The sequence below is a fragment of the Heterodontus francisci genome, chromosome 7 (assembly GCF_036365525.1).
Source record: "Heterodontus francisci isolate sHetFra1 chromosome 7, sHetFra1.hap1, whole genome shotgun sequence".
In the NCBI taxonomy this organism is placed as follows: domain Eukaryota; kingdom Metazoa; phylum Chordata; class Chondrichthyes; order Heterodontiformes; family Heterodontidae; genus Heterodontus; species Heterodontus francisci.
This window is the reverse complement of record NC_090377.1, coordinates 100712284-100726980: the sequence shown is the minus strand read 5'-3', so window position 1 is coordinate 100726980 and position 14697 is coordinate 100712284. Positions and strand designations below refer to the sequence as shown.

General features: G+C 42.7%; 1 protein-coding gene across 1 annotated transcript in view; it reads right to left on the bottom strand.

Annotated features, from left to right (window-relative positions):
- The window catches only part of kcnh3 (potassium voltage-gated channel, subfamily H (eag-related), member 3), an 868694-nt gene that overhangs the window by 315621 nt on the left and 538376 nt on the right, over positions 1 to 14697 (bottom strand). Inside the window, exon 5 of the mRNA XM_068035730.1 lies at positions 11539 to 11788. Within this exon, the coding sequence (XP_067891831.1) occupies positions 11539 to 11788 (250 nt within the window). The remainder of the gene's footprint in view (positions 1 to 11538; positions 11789 to 14697) is intronic.

Sequence of the window (14697 nt, the reverse complement as noted above, 5' to 3'; positions counted from 1 at the left end):
AATCAATTATTCCCTGATCTTTCGAAAACTTCACAATGGTGTCACTTCGACTGTCACTGGGATCTCAGGTTCTATTTCTGTATAAAAGCTTTCAAAACTGATCAGAGGTCTTCCAGCTGGAGAGGAGCATGTGGCTGCAGTAGAAGATAAGTAACTAGGAGGGCACATCAACAAGAAGGTGTTCTCTCAGCTACCTTTTTAAAACATGGTCAAACATAGCATCAGTCACCTGATTTATGGCCTGTGGACATAATAGTTAACTGGATAAATACGTGTTAATTAAGGAAAGCCAGCACGGATTTGTTAAAGGCAAATCGTGTTTGACTAACTTCTTGAGTTTTTTGATGAGCTCACAGAGAGGGTTGATGAGGGTAATGCTGTTGAGGCGGTGTACATGGACTTCCAAAAGGCGTTTAATAAAGTGCCGCACAAAAGACTTCTGAACAAAGACGAAGCTCATGGAATGAACGGGACAGTAGCAACATAGATACAAAATTGGTGGAGTGACAGGAAAGAGAGGGTAGTGGTTAATGGTTGTTTTTCAGACTGGAAGAAGATTTAGAGTGGAGTTTTCCGGGGTCGGTGTTAGGAACCCTGTTTTTCTGGATAATATATTAATAACCTAGTCCTTGATATACAGGGCACAATTTCAAAACTTGTGGATGATACAAAACATGGAAGTATTGTGAACTGCAGAACTTCAAAAGGACAGAAACAGGTTGGTGGAATGGGCAAACAAGTGGCAAATTAAATTTAATGCAGAGAAGTGCAAAGTGATTCATTTTGTAGAAAGAAAGCGGAAGACAATATAAAATAAAGGGTACAATTCTAATGTGCTGTAGGAGCAGAGAGACCTGGGCATATATGTGCATAAATCATTGAAGGTTGCAGGACAAGACGAGAGAGCAGTTAATAAAGCATACAGCATCCTAGACTTTATCAATGGGGGCATAGAGTAGAAAAGCAAGGAAGTTATGTTAAAACACTGATTCTGCCTCAACTGGAGAACCAACTGCGCCTGGTTCTGGGTGCTACACTTTAGGAAGGATATGAAGGTGTTAGAGACGGTGCAGAAAAGATTCACGAGAATGGTTCCAGGAATGAGGAACTTCAGTTCCGTAGATAGATTGGAGAAGTTGGGACTGTTTTCCTTGAAGAAAAGAAGGTTGCGAGGAGATTTGCTAGAGGTATTCAAAATCATGAGGAGTCGAGACAGAGTAGATAGGGAGAAACTGTGCACATTGGTGGAAAGATCGAGAACCAGAGGCCACAGATTTAAGGTAATTGGGAAAAGAAGCAATGGTGACATGAGGAAAAACTTGTTCACGCAGTGAGTGGTTAGGAGAGTGTGGTGGAGGCAGGTTCAATCGAGGCATTCAAAAGGGAATTGAATTATTATCTGAAAAGGAAGAATATGCAGGGCTATGGGGAGAAAGCGGGGGAGTGGCACTAGGTGAATTGCTCCTTCAGAGAGACAGCACAGACACGACGGGCTAAATAGCCTCTTTCTGTGCTGTAACCATTCTACAATTGCACCAAATAGTGGCTCACACCTGTGAGGTCTTCACTTAGAGCCTGTTGGCATCCAGCAACATAGGTATTACGTATAATAATTACCTTGACTGCTACAAGGAAGGCAATTCTCTCTGAAAGCTATCCCTGAAGTTTAGCATTCCAGTCTACTGGTAGTAACAGGCAGCTGCTTCTTGGCCTATACATATGGTCCCAGGACAGTTGGTGCGTGAATGCTTTATGAAGTCCTTTCTCCAACCCTGTCTACTTCAAAAATGCAGGGTGGTACTTATTGCTGGTGTAATACCTACCAGCATTACTTATCCCAGGGACAATTTTCCTATCCCTATAAACCTCCATGTGTGCCAGTTTACTGCAGATTAGAGACAAAAAGTAGGAGTTGGATCTAATCCCATTTGGGAATCCGTGCACTTCCTGCGGCTGAACGGATGGGTGTGGGACAATCAGATTCCACGCAAATAAGGCCTCCCATGTCATTTTCTGGAGATTCTGCTGGGTGACCATCTGTAATGAAGAACACCTGACAGTAGACATTTGCCTTAAGATCAGAAGATCATCAAAAAGGCAGCAGCAACTTTGAGATAGTTTGGTGCAAATCCAGCTTGGCTGCACTGTGAGGGCGGAATTTTACTGGCATGGCGGGAACCCCGACGATGGGCCCGAAAGCCAGGGGAAACCCCGCCTCAACCATTTGTGGGACACCGGCCACATTGTTTGGTCATTTGGCAACTAATTAGTTGCGTCAGTGCTCCTGTCCTTCAAAGGATCAGTGTCTGCCGCCAGAAGCTTCCGGCCAACTGGAGGTCCAGCATCTCAGCAGCACCATCGGGAGCAGAGGCAACTGCTGGGATGGCACTTGGAAGAGAGGATGCCATGGAAGAAGGCTGCCCTCCCAACAAGGTAGGTGTGGTCTGGGGCGGCTGGGCCAGTCAGGCAGGCTCCGGTGAGGTGGTTGGGGGGGGGAGGGAATGGGATTGGTGAGGGCAGGGGTGGTTGCTGTGGGGCCTCCAGTGACATGGGAGGACCCTCTGTGGGCCACAGAGTGCCTGAATAGAAGGGCCCCCCCTCCCCCACCGTGCCAGCTGGGAGGCCACCAGGGTTCCCCAAGTGGTATCCCCCCACGATGAAGGGCCCACCTGCCACTGGTAAAATGCTAAAGGCGGGAAGAGGCCCTTAATTGGCCACTTAAGTGGGGGAGGAGGGAGGGCCGTCCTCCACCTTCCCCGCTCCTGGTAAAATGGTATGGCAGCGGGAAGGCAATGGGCACTCCATCTCTCGCCTTTTCTCACCATTTTAGGGTCCCCCTGCTTCCCAACCTGTCCCCAGAATGCTGGTAAAATCTGGGAAGATTCTGCTGCTGCTTTGGCATAAACTTGGGCTTTCACTTTATGCTGCTGCATGTTGTTAAGGCCTGCACTAAGATGCAACTTCTTGCCCCTTATTTGAAGTGAGCCCCAAATCAGAGGCAGTAGTGCCGACCAACGCTTCGCTTGATCATTTAAATTAGCCAAACCTAGATAATTGGCTGAGCGTCAGGCATGTCAGGCACTTGCGATATGCACAATTATAAGGACTTATGCTGAAGCTGGCAAAATGAAAATGGATCCCAAAGACTCTGACACAGGTGGGACACCTTTGGAGAACTTAATGTGCCTAACAGAAGATCACAGCCATTGGTATTAAGAGCCATCAACAAGCCGTTCATTGGCATTATAAAGCAGTGGGCATTAAAATAATGCCAGGTTGTGATCGCTAATCAGTCATTTTATCAGAGTGGAGGATTCAAAATAGCTTTAAAACCATCAACTGACTTTGCTCGTGCTTTATTTTCTCAGTTTCCCATCCCTTTGAACTAGCAGTGAAGTTTGTCGCACAGAGCCCTGTCTTAGTTTGAGCTGTATCGGGCACGCTCCCGAGGACAGAGCATAGCGTTACATGCTGTGGACTCCCTGCTGGTTAACAGTGAGGAAGGGAGATGGACAGAGGATGTGGGGGGACCCCCATGACAGATAGATTAATTTTTTAAGAGGGTAAAGACATCATGGAAACGTTAGAAGGAAAGTATATTTTTAAGATAATTTTTTTTCATTGTCTCTATGTTATCCTAGAATCCTTGAACAAATTGCATGATAAATGAAAACCTTGAGATACGACAGCGACTTATTGAATTGTAACAATTGCAAGAGAAAGAAATAAGATATTTTAGTTTAAATAAATGAAACGTAGTATTTTATCTTATTTGTGCACAGCTGTTAAAACAATCCTCTTTGAAGTTGCAGACACTTTTTCTTTTTGTTGGCCTCACATAGACTGGTTGAAAATTATCCACAGTAGAATTCCTTGTTTTAAAAACATAGTTTAGGCGCTTCCCTAGTTTCTAAATCATCCACAGTCATACTGAGTATGCCAAGAATCATGAAAACTATTTATCCTTTGAAATGAGATTAAAATTTTGACTGGAACTTTGGAAAAAGTAAAGAAACTCAATGACATAAATTAGAAACACTAACAGTGTTGAAACCTTTGTGGTAACAGCAAAAGAAGAGACAAATTCTGTAATATGTTTGCAAAAGGGTTGGGCTCATCTAAAAGAAAAATGCAAATTGGTGACTTTGTCATGAGACAAATGTCTCCATTAAAAAATAATCCCCGGTAATATTTTTACAGACGTAGTATGTTGTAGAACAGGACACAATGCTCAAGGCCCATTCTTATATGCTCTGTTGTTCCTAATGACGCAACATCAATGATAAGGAGGAAAATATTATTGGTTATGTTTGAAAACAGCAGGTCATTACCACTTCATAATTTTCATCTTGCAAAATGCCCGACTTCTCCACTCTAGATCTAATCAGTTGCTTTATTGCAACATTGATGCAGTACTTACTATTGATCAGCACATGTCATTACATTCAAATTGATGTATAAAATAACATTGCCCAATACAATGCTAAAGCAACTACAGCAGTAACATTGGCTCAGATATTGAATGTCAAGTATCGACCATGGCTCGGCGTAGTATTTTCGCCTCTGATTCAGAAGATTGTGGAATCCCACTCCAGAGACTTGAGCACACATCTAGGCTGATACTTCAGTACAATACCAAGCGAATGCTGCTCTGTTTTAGGTGTCATCTATCAGATGAGATATTTAACCCGAGGCTCTGCCTGCCCTCGCAGGTGGACATAGAAGATCCCACGGCACTATTCAAAGACAAGCAGGGGAGTTCTCCTGGTGACCTGGCGAACATTTAACCCTCAGCCAATACCTAAAACAGACCATCCAGTCATTTGTGTCATTGTAGTTTTCGGGAGCTTGCTATGTGAAAATTGGCTGCTGTGATTCCTACAGTATAAAAAAATGATTTGATTGTTCTTGAAATTATCTGAAACTTGAATTAAATGGTTGAATCATGGAAACATCTGAAAAGGTTTTGAAGTTCCTGATATTTAAACACTTTTAATTTCATACTTTCCATCGCTATAAAATCTTTGTGGTAGAAATTAATCTGGGCCTGTTTTCAGGGTGGATTTATGAATTAGAAACTGGACTGAAATTACTGCATTTGAGCTGCTGTACATAGTTTTAAGATGTTCTTTGCACTTTTTAAATTACACTATAGGTAGGTAGAGGTTTTCAAATCACCCAACTCACTGATGATGTACCCCAACCAATTTGCCCGAGGCAGGGCCCAAAATTGGACCATGGACTTCATTTCAATAATTTGTGGCAAGCTTCTCAGCCTGTCCTGCCTCCACAAGCATCTAGCTTATTTTAAGAAATTAATACCAAACTGCTTAACTTTACCAGCAGTGGCCACAAGGATATCCCCTGGGGGGGGGGGAGTGGCAGGTGGGGTAGTAGCAGGGTGGGGAATAGTCAGGGATCTTGGCAGCACTTGGCTCCACAGCAACGGTTTGAAATTTAAAAAAAAACTTATCATTTGGCACCTGCTGCTTAGGCCACAGCGGCCATTGAGGAATCTGGAACAGAGCAGGCCTGGTGTCTGCTCCACTCTGATCTCCAGGTTCTGCAAAAGGACCTAAAACAGGAGCAAGGCCCTTCATTTACATATGCAAGGCGTCTAACTATTTATGGTGGCCAATAGGGATGTCCAATTTTGGGTTGAATGTTTTTCGGGCACACGTTGGGCACAAGATGTTGGTCCCTGAAACTGGGGCTCAGTGTACCTGTTTTCTGTCCATAAAACTGGCACAACATCTACTAATCTTACACTTCAGGTCACATCATGAATTGCATCTTTTTGGTACACTGTGTGTTATTGAGTCATTTACTAATGTTAGTTCCTTGACTAGTAATTAATGTTACACATCACTGAGTTTAAATCATGTAAATTAGATACTATGACTTTTATCTGACATTGTTACAAAGTCAGTGATGCACAGAAAGGCAGAAGAAGCAAAGTAAATGATATATTTGTTTTTTTCTTACTTCAACCTATGTAACCACTCACGGTGCAACTGAATTTAAAATGCGTTTTATTTCAGGTAAGGCTATTTTAAAAAGTCTGATAAGGCCAAGTCATACCAATTCAATAGGAAAAAAGCCTCACTATTGTGAGTGGTGCATCAAATTCACTAGTTGAGCTAACTATATTAGTGACGACAGCATCTGAAAATACATGGTTGTAGGTTGACTGAAAGTGTTTTATGTAGAGTAAGGGTACACAGTTATATTGTGGCTAGTGGCACCTGGCTAAGAGAATGCACCAGGGTCTCACAATCCTTTTGCATGTTGGAAACTGCTGAGCAGCATAGGCTCTTCAAGCTCAATGCAGTGACTGCTCCTTCAATAGAATTAGAGACCCAATTTCTACAGTTTTGGAGCAATTTGCAGTTAACAGAATATGCAAATGAACATAAAGCAGAAATTAAACATTTGAATTTAACTGAAAACTTTGGAAGCCTGCAGTAACATATTGGGAGAGCACAGCACAAGAAAAGGCCATCAACCCTATTTCTTTGCACACACCTTATCCAGTTGCTATTATAATGGACTCTATTGCAAAAGGTCCAGCAGCAGTATTGTATTTCACCACAATCTGTAACCATGTGACCTGGCACATTCCTTACTATCTCAATGAGGCGTGTATAAAAGCATGCCAAGAGCAGCACCAGGCATACCTAAAAATGAGTTGCCAACTTGGAGAAGCTACAACAAGCAATACATGCATGCTAAACATGGGCGGCACAGTGGCGCAGTGGTTAGCACCGCAGCCTCACAGCTCCAGTGACCTGGGTTCAATTCTGGGTACTGCCTGTGTGGAGTTTGCAAGTTCTCCCTGTGTTTGCGTGGGTTTCCTCCGGGTGCTCCGGTTTCCTCCCACATGCCAAAGACTTGCAGGTTGATAGGTAAATTGGCCATTAGCAATTGCCCCTAGTATAGGTACGAGGTAGGGAAATATAGGGACAGGTGGGGATGTGGTAGGAATATGGAATTAGTGTAGGATTAGTATAAATGGGTGGTTGATGGTCGGCACAGACTCGGTGGGCCGAAGGGCCTGTTTCAGTGCTGTATCTCTAAACTAAACTAAACTAAAACAGTGGAAGTAGCATACTGTAGACAAGAGCTAAGCAATCCAACAGATCAGAGCAAAGCTCTGCAGTCCTGTCACATCCACTGGTGAATGGAAATGGACAATTAACTAACTGGAGAAGGAGGCTGCATGAACATTCCCATCCTCAATGATGGTGGAGCCCAGCACGGCAGTGCAAAACACAAGGCTGAAAGATGTGCAATCACCTTGAGCCAGAAGTGCCAAGTGGATGATCCATCTTGTCCTCCTTCTGAGGTCCCCAGCATTGTAGAAACCAGTCTTCGGTGAAGTTGATTCACTCCACATGATATCAAGGAACGATTAAGTGCACTGAATATAGAAAAGGTTATGGACCCCAACAATATCCTGGCTGCAATGCTGAAGACTTGTGTTCCAAAAATGGTCATCCCACTAGCCAAGCTATTCCAATACAACTACAACACTGGCATCTATCCGACAAAATGGAAAATTGCCCAGTTTATGTCCTATTCACAAAAAGCAAGACCAATCCAGTCTGGCCAATTACTGCCCCATCAGTGAATTAAACACTAAAATAAGGGCCACTGACCCGAAACGTTAACTCTGCTTCTCTTTCCACAGATGCTGCCAAACCTGCTGAGTATTTCCAGCATTTCTTGTTTTTATTACTGCCCCATCAGCCTACTCTCAATCATCAGCAAAGTAATGAAAGGAGCCAAACATGGACAAAAGAGCTGACTTCCAGAGGTGAGGTGAGAGTGATTGCCCTTGACATCAAGGCAGCATTTGACCAAGTGTGACGCCAAGAAGCCCTAGTAAAACTGAAGTCAGTGAGGATCGGGGGAAACTCTCCCCCCCCCTGGTTGGAGGCATACCTAGCACAAAGGAAGATGGTTGTGATTGTTGGAGGCCAAGCATCACAACCCCAGGACATCACTGCAGGAGTTCTTCAGGGCAGTGTCCTGGGCCCAACCATCTTCAGCTGCTTCATCAATGACTTTCCTTCCATCATAAGGTCAGAAGTAGGGATGTTCATTGATAATTGCATAGTGTTCAGTTCCATTGGCAACTCCTCAGAGAAAGAAGCAGTCCGTGCCCACACGCAACAAGAATTGGACAACATTCAGGCTTCAGCTAATAAGTGGCAAGTAACATTCACCACACAAGTTCCAGGTAATGACTATCTCCAACAAGAGAGTCTAGTCACCTCCCCTTGACATGCAATGGCATAATCATCATTGAATCCTCCATCAACAACATCCTGGGGTCACTATTGACGAAAAACTAAACTGGACCAGCCAAATAAATAGTGTGGTTATGGAGCTGGTCAGAGGCTGGATATTCTGCAGTGAATAACTCACCTCCTGACTCCCCAAAGCCTCTTCATCATCTACAAGGTACAAGTCAGGAGTATGATACTCTCCACTTGCCTAAATGACTGCAGCTCCAACAGCACTCAAAAAACTCAACACCACCCAAGACAAAGCAACCCGCTTGATTGGCACCTCATCTACCACGTTAAACATTTACTCCCTCCACGAACAGTGCACTGTGCTGCAGTGTATACCATCTACAAGATGCACTGCAGCAACTCGCCGAGGCTTCTTCAATAGCACCTTATAGCACCTTCCATTCCCTAGAAGGTGCAAGTGCAGCAGGTGAATGGGAACACCACCATCATCAATTTTCCCAAGTCTCACACCACCCTGTCTTGGAAATATATCGCTGTTCCTTCATCGCTGCTGGGTGAAAATCCTGGAACTCCCTCCTTAATAGCACTGTGGGAGTACCTTCACCATAATGTTTTCAGTGCTTCAAGAAGGCAACCTGCTACCTCTTTCCCAAGGAAAATTAGCTATTGGCAATAAATGCTGGTCTTGCCAGTGACGCCAAATCCCATGAATGAACTAAAAGAAAATTATCCAGTCATTTTTGAAATCTGGTATGGATTTCTATTCTACAAAAAAATGACATTTATATAGTGCCTTTCACATCCTCAGGATGTCCTAAAGTGCTTTATAACCAATGAAGTACTTTTGTAGGGTAGTCACTTTTGTAATATAAAAAACACAGCAGCCAAGTTCCCAGAAACAGCAACGTGATAATGGTGGAAGGATGAATATTGGCCAAAACACCAAAGATAACTCCCCTACTCGTCTTCAAAATAGCACCTTGGGACCTTTTACATCCAGCTGACAGGGCCTTGGTTTACCATCTCATCTGTAAGATGACACCTCTGACAGGGCAGCACACTATCAGTACTGCGTCAGCCTAGATTTTGTGTTTAAGTATCTGTACTAGGACTTGGAACCCACAACCTTCTGATGTAAGAGGTCAAATTATAAATACTGGACCAAGGCTGACACTACTCTTTCCAATGGCACAGATGCAACAATCAGTCTCAGTAGATTACTCTTGCTGCATATTGGCTCAGCTTTTCCCACAGTGGTGAGATTTCACCAACAAGTGCATTGATTTTGCTGTTGGTACCTTACTCCAAAGTTTTCTGGTGAAATAACGCAACAGAGAACACAGCGGCCACTCAGAAGTAGTGCACCCTCAGTGATCAGATGAATGTTCCTGATGGTGCACAAGCAATAATTAATCAGATCAATAACACCTGTGTACTGGTCAGCAAAAACAGCTGAATGACCCACAATGTTGGATTAGTGGGAGAGTAATCGACTGAGCCTCAAAAACTGTTCAGTTGTTGGCATAGATTACTGCCCGAAATACCTGCAGTTTCTTCTCAGTTATTCTAGTCCACTTGGGAGTTTACTTTCTCAGTATGAAATTGCATTACATTGCTCAGAACGCTGATTTTTTAAACACTGAGATCCGATCATACCCTGCTAACATCGTTCACTCTAATTACATTTGGACAGCATGTCTGGTTTTAAAGGATGGGGATTTAAATCGTTACATTAATTGGAATTCATTGCAATGCAACGGATCTGAACGGAAAGTTTTGACTCTATGCTTGGCTCAGGTTGTACATTAGATCAAGGATATCCAGAAAACCTGAATCCCTGTTGGTACTATACTGTGTACATTCTTTTTCTATCTCCTTTGCTATATGTAAATTGCATCTAATCCTTATGAGGAAAGCTTTTTTTAAAGAAAAGAAAATATACTCTGTCCATTTTTATATCACTAAATGATAATGTTGCCCATGGCCAGAGCAATAATACCCTCGCTGCCAATGCCTGAAATCCTTGTAAAGACAAATGAACTACTGCCAACTGAGTGTGTTATTGATCTGATTAATTATTGCTTGTGCACCATCAGGAACATTCATCTGATCACTGTAAGTGCGCTACTTCTGAGTGGCCGCTATGTCCTCTGATGCGTTATTTCACCAGATAATAACTGCATTTACTTCCTGGTTTGGTGTCTGTGAGAATTCTTCAATGTCGTTGGCTGATAACCTTCTCGATGATATTTCTGTTTCTAGACACCTGGGGCAGGATTTTCCCTGTGGGCTTCAGGACACCACTCTCAGGCTGAAATGGGGGCCAGAAGCCCTCACCATGTGGGGAACAGTCACTCATCTGTGATTTTCCCTGAATGGGCCAATTAGAGGCCAGAGGGCGGGGTCTCAAAGCTAGAGGGCCAAAAGGAGGCCCTCCAGCTCTGAAGAAGCAGCAGGCTGCCTTTACAGGTAAGTGGGAAGGTGGGTGCCCTTTCTCCAACTTTTTAAAATTTAAATTAAAAAATGGCTTTGCATGGTTGCAATACATATATCAGGATTAACTAATAACTTTTAAAAGAACAGAGAGAGAATAATTTGATTTATCCCTTCCTATGTTCAATGCATTTAATCTATTCAGTTCAGTCCTTTTGTTTTAAAGACATGCAGTTCTTTACCCTAGCCTTTCCCACCATTATCTGTATTCCTTCCCATTATATCTGGATATGTTGACTTGGTTTGAAGCTGGATTGTTAGTTTATACTTTTTTGCAACTGAAATATTTAGAGATTTCCTGAGCCAGGTTATTTGTTTTGGAGCAATTTTACTTGAAAACCTTTCAAAGCATCTCAGAAGGAAGAAAAAGTGAGAAATACAGTGAGGTAAGCAAACATGTTTAAAGGAAGCTGATCTTGGAGCAGCAATTCATGCTGCTATCAGGAGACCTGGGCTATTATTTGGCTTAAATTGGCTTAATTGGCTTAAATGCATGAAAATCATGAACACCACTGATTATAGTGGGGGCAAGAGCTCTGATAATTATCTTTTAACTGTTTTCAGTGAGGGCAGTGGTGCAGCACAAGTCCCAGGAAAATAAGGAGCAGTATTACAAATGGAAAAAGTCACTTACTCAATAATTTCCTCTTTGTGCAGCATCTCTGTGTTGTGGATGCTCCATAACAATGGTGCAAGTCCCCAGGAAAATCTGGGTCATTACTTTTCTTGTATTCACTGTTGCTCATTTTGTGTTACATTTAACTTGAGGAGATTAAAGTCTTACCGAGCATGAAGAGAATCTCCACAAAGATGTCACTCACACTAGGCGGGTTTCTTGAAGCAGCAGAATGGTCATCTCTGCTGACGCTGAAGCAGACGTTGTACGGAACAGTGACCGCAACATAAAACGTTGCCAAGAGGATCAACCAGTCCCATCCGGCTTTGAAAGTGCCATAATGAAGCAGAATGAACCTGGATTTCTGAATAGCTGCAACTTTATACTCTGGCAGTGCTGGTTTCTCTCCAAAGACATTCTGTTTAAAACAAGTAAAAAAAAAGTGTTCTGTGTACTGTCGGGACTGTTTCCAAAATGCTTTACAAACATTCAGAATGCAGTAATTTTGCCTCAAAGTGAATTGAGATGAAGGATAATCCCAACTCTATGCTTAACTATAGATAAATAGAGGTATCTTTCACTGAAGCATTTTTCTTAATGAAATGGCAAATTCTCATTCTATAAATATTGTTTTAAAGTTAAAGTTGTCAGCACAGAGTGATCGTAGAACAGAGTGCAAAAGTTGGTAATTTGGTGCATAGGGGGAAGGAGGTGCTGCTTTTTGTCTCTAATGCTCGTAGTGGTTCATGTAAGCTTGAGGCAGTAAGTATTTAAAATTCATGTCCAGCGTTTTATTGCAAGTTAGTGTGTGGAAAAAGAAAAACCTTACAACAAAATGAAAAGTAGATATAAATAATAGACTAAGATATAGCAATGCAGGTTGTGTGTCAGTATGTGTAAACTTTTGGACAGCGAGACTGTTCAGAGTGAACACATCTGTAATACATGTGTTTGACTTGAATCTATTCAACTCACAGTCATTGAACTGGAGTGCAAGTTGAAGACATTCCAACACATATGGAAGGTCTGGAGCAGTATCTGGACAGTTTGCTCTAGACCTCAGTCACACCTTGTAGAGGGATGCAGGGTCAGAACAGAGTATGGTAAACTCGGGTAAGATAGAGAACAGGGATCTGCAGAAACAGATCCTATTCAACAGGTACAATGTGCTGGCTACCTGTGAGGATAATGATAAAAACTTTTGGAAGTACAGCCAGAATGTAGACCATCATATGTTGGAGCAGGAGGCTGTCCAAAGATGAGGAGGAGGAGAGGAAACATAATCTGGCAGTTGTAGGGGATTCAATAGTTAAGAGGAAAGATAGCATCCTTTGTAAACAGGATTAAGAGTTCCACATGGTATGTTGTCTATGTGGTGCCAGGGTGAAGGACATCTCATCGAAAGCATATTGGAGAGGGAGGGGTGGATCCATGTTGTGATCCATGTTGGGACCAACAACATATGGGACGATAGGCAAGAGGTCCTGTTTGGAGAGTACCAGGAACTAGAAGCTAAATTTAAGAAAACTGCCTCAAGAGTTATAATCACTGGATTATTACCTGAGCCACCTGAAAATTGACATAGGATAAAAAGATTAGGGAGGTGGCTGAAGGAACGGCTTGAGAAAAAGGGTTTCATAATTTCATGGGACACTGACATCAATATTGCGACAGGGAGGAAATGCATTGTTAGGATGGGCTCCACCTGAACTAGACTTGGATCAGGGTCCTGGTGGAAAGGATAAATAGGGTGATTACATGGACATTAAACTAGTAAATCAGGGATGGTTCAAGTGGAAACAGTAGTATTAATAATTCAAGAACAAATGAAAGGGAGGAGTATAGTTACAGTCATAGCTTGTGCCTTAGACAATACAGGTAAAGGGAAAATTAAAAGATGCGAAGTGATTATACCAGGAGAGAGAAATAAGTTACATGTGAGTAAAACATTAGAGCAAGGAACAGGTTAATATGTGTAGCCCAAATAAGCATTCTTTATACAAACACACTGAGTATAAGGAACCAATTGAATGTATTGCAGGTGCAAATTCAACTTGGAGACGATGACCTGGTAACCATTATTGAGACATGGCTGCAAGACAATCAGGACTAGGAACTAAATTAGCGAGGTTATAAGGTCTATTGGAAGGATAGGAAAAACAGTAGGGGGGAGGAGTAGCTTTCATGACGAAGGATGAAATCACTTCAATGATATGAGAGGATATAACAAGCGGTAAATAGGCACTGGAGACATTATGGGTAGAAGTAAGAAATAGAAAACGATTTAAGACTGTAGTGAGAGTTGTGCAAAGGCCCCCTGCTAGCAGCTGTGAAGTGGTAGAATGCATAAATGCAGATACTTAGACAAGCATGTAGCAAAGGCAGAGTGGTTTTAATGGGAAATTTTAACTTTCATATAGATTGAGATAAGCAGACTTACTCATTCCAGGAAGGCAGTGTATTCAACATACTTTTCTGCAATATGTCCAAGAACCAACAAGGGAGCATGCCATCTTAGATTTAGTTATGAGCCAGATTTAGTTAATAGCCAAATAGAGTCACAGAGTTGTACAGCATAGAAACAGGCCCTTCGGCCCACCGCATCCATGCTGACCATAATGCCTATCTATACTAATCCCACCTGTCTGCATTAATTCCATTTCCCTCTATGCCTTGCTCATTCAAGTACCTGTCCAGATACCTCTTAAATGTTGCTACTGTTCCTGCCTCCACCACCTCCTCTGGCAGCTCATTCCAGATACCCACTATTATTTGTGTGAAAAATGTACCCTTTTGATCCCCTTTAAACCTCCTCCCTCTCACCTTAAATCTATGCCCTCTAGTTTTAGTCACCCTACCATGGGAAACAGAATCTGGCTATCTACCCTATCTATGCCTCTCATAATTTTATATACCTCTATCATGTCCCCTCTCAGCCTCCTTCGCTCCAGGGAAAACAGACACAGCCTATCCAATCTCTCTTTATAACGCAAGCCCTCGAAACCAGGCAACATCCTTGTGAATCTTTTCTGCACCCTCTAGCTTAATCACATCTTTCCTGTAATGCGGCGACCAGATCTGCACACAGTACTCCAAATGCGGCCTAACCAACGTTATGTACAACTGTAACATGATGTCCCAACTCTTGTATTCAATGCCTCGGCTGATGAAGGCAAGCATACCATACGCCTTCTTCACCACCCTGTCTACCTGTGTTGCCACTTTCAGGGAACTATGTACTTGCACCCCAAGGTCTCTCTGCTCAACAACACTCCCCAGGGCTCTGCCATTCAATGTATATGTCCTGCCCTGGTTTAACTTTCCAAA